At 38.9% G+C, this 6,329-nt stretch overlaps 1 protein-coding gene across 1 annotated transcript; it reads right to left on the bottom strand.

The window, feature by feature from the left end:
• Nucleotides 1–2,982: 2,982 nt before the first annotated feature.
• On the bottom strand, nucleotides 2,983–5,116 carry LOC101300592 (gibberellin 3-beta-dioxygenase 1-like). The gene is made up of 2 exons (XM_004291374.1): nucleotides 4,546–5,116; nucleotides 2,983–3,769 (listed from the first exon to the last, which is right to left on the bottom strand). Exons 1-2 carry the CDS (start codon nucleotides 5,016–5,018, stop codon nucleotides 3,181–3,183), a joined length of 1,062 nt encoding a protein of 353 aa, XP_004291422.1. The 5' UTR covers nucleotides 5,019–5,116; the 3' UTR covers nucleotides 2,983–3,180.
• Between the last annotated feature and the right edge of the window lie 1,213 nt (nucleotides 5,117–6,329).

The raw sequence follows: 6,329 nt of genomic DNA, 5'->3' as shown, positions 1-6,329 counted from the left end.
CTCTCTCTCTCTCTCTCTCTCTCTCTCTAAAACCCTAGCAGACGCCACCGCCATCTTGGTCAAGGCCTGTCTGGCCTCGCCTTGGCGTTAGCGATGGCCTATGGCCTAGCCGATGCACAACTGGTGCGGTCGTACAGGTAGCCCTGTGTAGGGGCGAAACTCAGGTCCGGTGGCTAGGCTCGCTAGCTGGGTGTTTTCTCCTCTCTCGGCTGGTGGGTGTCTTGGTAGCGCGGTGGCGAGTTAGGGCTGAAGTACGACTAGATCTTTGCGGGGACGATGCAGCGTGGGTTGTTGAAGGTAAGAGATTGACAAACTGGATTTGGTGGCTAGTTGGAGGAAATCGAAGACCGGTTGGTTGGATTAAAGGTTTGAAGGAGTGGTTAAGGGTGGTTGATTGTCTTCGAGTACTTGTGCATGGATCTATTCTGCATATGGGTGAAGGGTTGTCCAAGATGGTACAGATCAGTCATCCAAGACTGGACGACAACGTGGCCATGGTGACCTGACACCAGTGGAAGAGCGACGGGTTTGGCGATGGAGTGGCGTAGATGTCACTTTGGGCCAGGAGGGCTAGAAGCGGCCCACACACTGGTTTGGCCCATTGGACTTGTAGTTTGCCTGAGGGCCCGTTATGGGCTGGATGTAAGTGTTGGGCCCAATTTTCGGGCCCTGTCTTTGTTATGTTATTTTCAGTTGTTATTTTATTTTGTTGTTTAGTTATGTCACGCCTTAAGCGTGCAATAAGTTCCTGCATTAGTTGTGTAGAACGAGTCGGGTTTTGTGTCTGTGGTTGCACTCGAAGTGTCTTATCTGCCTTAGACTGGCAACGAGTTCCTTGCTTCGTCAAATGGTCGTTGCCGCCTAGTGGCAAGGTGAAGCTAAGTTATGGTGATCTAACTAGGCAGGCAAGCTAGTAGGTGCACCCGTCCCACATCACCCAGGGGAGACAAGTTACTATATATGCTTATATGTGCAGCACTAGCACCTTACATTGAAACTCGTTTTGTGGTGAAACCTCAAGAACAAAACCGTAAGGGTCGTTGGGCCGAAAGCGGACAATATCAATATCTCAATGGATTGAACTGGGCTGTTACATAAGTGTTGTCAAATGTATCCTCCGAGGCAACATAGTAGAAAAGCAATACGTTTGGTAATTATGTTTCGCAATAGTCGAGTTATCTTTCCATTGTATCGATCAAAGCAAATAGAGTTGTCGTTAAAGCACTCTTTGCTAGTTGGTGCAACTTTGAGTACATGTTTATTGTAGAGACCCATGATATTATTTCAGGTATTTGTAATCAAGGGTTTAGGGCTAGTTTGGTACTGCTGTGGAACTTAAAAAAAAAAAAAAAAAAAAAAAAACCGTAAAATAGTTAGTTACTAGAAATTAAAACAGTTTTAGTAGTTTGGTAAATAATTAAACTTTAAAAGTTAGTTGGTACTAAAGGAATTAAATTTATTAAATTTCGTCGTGTTTTTAGTGTACAAGCTAGACTTTAAGTTAAAACAATTCAAGGTTTAGTACTTCTAAAAAAACTTAGCAACTAAGTNACCTAGTAATTCAAAAAAAAAAAAAAAANCTTTTTTTTTATTTACCAAACACTATAAAATCTAAAAATTCGGATAGAAGCTAATTTTTTTAAAAACGAAGCTATATCAAACTAGGCCTTAGAGCAAATGCAGCAAATGACCATTTGTATGGATTGGACTGAGAGGTTGGACCAAAAACTGCATCCAGCAGCAAAAAATTGGACTAGGTTGATGTTGGGCCCCAGGCGGGACCTACCATGATGGACTGTGGTCTGGGTTAAAAATTAACCCATCTCTCAGTCCATGACCAATTTTTTCCAAATGACTTTTTAATATGGGCCGTTTAGATCAATATCTTACGATCCATATAAAATGTAAATAATAATTGGTCTTATGATCGATCTTGTTGTTGTATTGTCGAACAAATGACCAAAGACTGATTTAGATTAATAGTATATTAACCCGGGTTGAAAATTGGTCCAAGCCACCCAAAATGGGTGCATTTGATCTTAGGCTCAATGTCTCCCCTTGTATTCAATAGTTTCATTAATAAAAGCTTGAGAGAAGCCGCTCCACCGGCCCTTTTACTGAAAAAAAAAAAAAAAAAAAAAAACCTTTAAAATTATGAGTTTTGTATATACTTTGATCGAAATATAGTGTTATGTCAAAGAATACTATAGAGACTTTGAGTATCTAAATCACAACGCTTTATTCAAAGAAAAAAGAAATTCACAACGCTTTTGATTTCATTGACCAAATATAATACAAGTCGGAAGCCTACACCATCGTTACAGCCCAAGTCTGATCACTAATAAAATTCCACATCTAATTAGAGAAACTAAATAGTTGTTAATGCATGTACAGCTGGGTAAGCTATAGCAGCTGGGGGCGGCTGTCGTTGGGAGAGAGTGATTGTGTCAGTTTGTGGTTTTGGAGGGATTATAGAGCATAAATATATTGTTTAACTGATCATTAGGACAAAAGAAAGAACAAACAGTTCAACGGCTTGAGGCATCTCTATGGCGAGCTAGAAACAGTTTCGTTAATTAATAACGTGGGCACAGGGCACATCTTGTTAAGCTTGCAATGGTGGAATTGTTTTGATATTCTCGCAGCATTCAACTTTGATTGTTTTGAATAAATTGTAACGTGACAATTTATGATGGTTTCTCAAATTCTTTCAACAAATATTGTTTTCAATGTCTCAATCATCGGAAATGTCTCGCCAAAAAAAAAAAAAAATCATTGGAAATGCTTTCATCCTTTCCTCCTTCGGGCCTTGATTCATTGTTGCAATTCTCATCTAAGCTATGCTTTTTTAAGTGAGTAGAAGAGAAAGTATTTGTTAAACAAGGAATTAAGGACTACCGCTCTGTACAAATAAACAAAAATACAACTTGCATATGTAAAGTGTTGTGAAGGTTAACTCATGCATGAAGACAATTTTCTCTTCAATTAGGAACATTGAAAGGAAAATTATTGATGAATATAATAAAATATGTTCCTACAATGATCGTGATCTTTGTCATTTTCGAATATGAAAACAAAGGTTGGTTGCGTACATGTATGTATCATGATGCACGCAAAAGACCCCGTTAGAATTTGACCTAGCTAGCTAGTTTAATTAGAATTGCCTAAGTAATTTCCCATTTAAGTTTTAAGCAAGGAAAGGGTTCGGTCGAGATGCTTGGCCTTCATACCAATAAACTCCTTAGCAGTAACAGAGCGATACCGAGCAACGGCTTCTTCCGAGTCACACAAAGTCTCGGAGAGAAGAGGCGAGATGAGAAAATCCGAAGGCGGACCATAGAAGTAGGCCGCTGAGAAGCGTTGGATCGAGTTCACCACCACACGATGAAGAACGTTAACAAATCGGCCGTTGGAGAGAATGTGGAGGAAGTCACCAATATTAACAGTGAGTGCACCACGTACGGGTTGCACCGAAATCCATCCTACGTCGTCTCGGAAGATTTGGAGGCCGCTGGTCTGAGCTTGGAGTATGGTGACGAGGGAAGTGTCCGTATGTTGTGCTAGCCCCATGGCTCGGTTAGGGTTTGGGCAGGGAGGGTAAGAATTTAGCTGCAAAGCAGTGCCTGGAGTAGTACTAGTACAGTGACCAGAGCACTGACTCTTAAGCCAACTCAATTTTTGGGAACTAATGTTCAAGGATTTCAATATAATGTGGATTAGTTGCTCGATTAGTGCCTTCATTTGCTTCTGGTACTCATCCATTGTAACACTGCAAATAAGCAGCAAAAACATGTGAGAGTTAGTTAATTAATTGAAGATAATGATGGTAGAATGTGGATGCAGGTACGTAATTCAAAAAGGTACGTCTATGTCATGATTTTACATGATCTTTATAGCATTTTCTAGAGCATTGTCGGTAGATGTTTCATGTTTGGTCATTTTTAGGTGTCCTAAGAATGATTTACGTTTGGGGCTTTGTTAATTTCATACATACATATAAATATTGCTTTCCACATTGGATTGGATGGCACGCGCCACTATTCTATGCCATTAGTTGAAACTTGGTTCATTACCTGACATGTGACCAATAATGGAATTTGAGAATATATAAGTTTAATTACATGTAAAAATGAGTGAAGTTTATAAAACATGAAAGAAAGTTTACATGTGTAAGGACAATTTTCAACCAGAGGAAAGATATTTATGTATGGTCCAAGTAAATGACATTTGCAATCGAAATCCCTTTCCAATCTTCCATCCTCCATCCTCCATCTCCTTTTGTTTTCTTTTTCTCTAAATCCAATACTTATGTATGATCAAAAGGACCAGAGAGAGAGAGAGAGGGGGTCGATTTGAGGTGGGAGATCAGGGTCGATTTGAGGTGGGAGATCACATATTTGAAAAGCTAGCAAGAACCAAAGTTGCTTCCCAAAGAATGAAAGAAATATCCCAGATAAAAAGCAAGATGTAAATATTGCAGCTATATACAGCTAGCTTTAGGAGTTTGTCATTTTTGGCTACGTGCATGGAAGTACAGAGACTTACCAAAACTCTTCATAGTCATGGGGCCAAAGATGCTTAGCATGATCTGCTGCAGAACCCATGATAGTAAACCCCTCGTGCCACATATGTTTTGGGAAGAAGGGCGAGATCATAGCCCGGCCGTACCCGGTGCCGGCACCCGGAGATCTTAGGACCTTCAATTTCTGGTCAACGGGGAGAGAGAATAACCTTTGCGTCTTGTCCTCCACCTCCTCTATAAGCTTTGCCGGAATGCCATGACCCGTCAACTGAAAAACACCCCATTTCTCACATGCTTCGAAAATAAGATGTGTGGCATTCGGATCCCAGAGATCGATGATAGGTACAGATAAACATGGGTCAGCTGTACTGCCGGAAGGACACCGGTATTCATCGTCGGATTCGGACCATACATGAGACTCAGGCACGGTCTGGACTGAAGCAAAGTCAAGAGGGACGATATGGTTTCTGGAGAAGTCTGCAGTTAGAGCACCCATGAGCAAGTACTCTCTGGGAGAAAAACGGAAACGTACCAAATGAGCAAAGAAAGAGATCAAAGGTTCAATGAGAGTGTCTTTGCATGTGTTATGATTTGAGATATAAAAACACCTACATATTCATATATATATATAGTTGAAAAAGGTGACGCGCGTATTATAATGGGATTTGACAGCTATATGGAGCAAGCTAGTAGTGCAGTCTCAAGTTAGATTCTGTATACAAGAGAGGACAGTAAAATCTATAGAGTTGAAAAATTTAATCCCTTCGTCACCGTTGGAATCATCATCAAATGTTTCACAGTCAAACTTAGTTCAAATCACGCATTGGGAATAACTTGATTGTAGTCTATTATAAACTTTGATCCAATCGGAAATGATCGAGCATAAATTTTTCACTATGACTAATTAACTGAATCGAGAGATGGTTATATATACTGTATTTGTCGATCATATAGGAGGATCACTTTTTACATCTGTGAGACTAGTACTAGTACTACTCGAAATAGGTTTTGTGGGGGATGACAGTTCAATGGTTAATAACGTAAAACTGGTTATGTAATTTCTGGAAAATTTAAGATGGCTCTAACATTAGTCATTAGTGTGTACTATATATACTTAACAGTACTGGTCAGATCTTAGGGTTGTATAGATATAAAATAATTGATTGCAGGGATGATATTATTGTTAAGGTACAAGATAAAAGATATGAAGGACGGCAGTTTTGGAGGGATTCGGGGAAGAGAATTCAAAATAATATGTTGGTGAAAGAAACAAAAGAAAGAACAAGAAATTGATACGATTTTTTTTATTTCTTTTGTTTGACATTATAATTCACGCATTAATATAACCGAGCAGGTGATTGGCTTGCTATCTCATTCCCGATAAAAAAAAAAATAAAAAAAATAAAAACGAAAGCCAATCTAGAATTAAGTTACTAACAATCTTTATCATCCAATAAAACCAAACACACTTTATACAATTAAGATCTATTTACAATATATTTATAAATGAAAAGTTATTTTCCTATTATGTACTATATATTCAACATTTGTTCTTGTGTCAACACGTTGTATCACTATATACAAGCACTATTGAGATCATAAAAACTAGAGTAAATTACATAGCTATGACCAAATTTAAAAACATAAAAAAACCCACTTTCAATAATTTTTATACAAATTAGGACACAAGCACATACCCAAAACCAGCAGTATCAGGCCCGACCCAGATTATATCCAAGAAATGACCAAAATGACCTCACTTTCACATCCAAATTACGCGCATGCCACTCCTCTCTTCCCAACCCTA

This window comes from Fragaria vesca, linkage group LG2, assembly GCF_000184155.1.
Source record: "Fragaria vesca subsp. vesca linkage group LG2, FraVesHawaii_1.0, whole genome shotgun sequence".
Classification (NCBI taxonomy): Eukaryota; Viridiplantae; Streptophyta; class Magnoliopsida; order Rosales; family Rosaceae; genus Fragaria; species Fragaria vesca.
The sequence above is the reverse complement of the archived record's forward strand: the minus strand, read 5'-3'. Positions and strand labels throughout refer to the sequence as shown.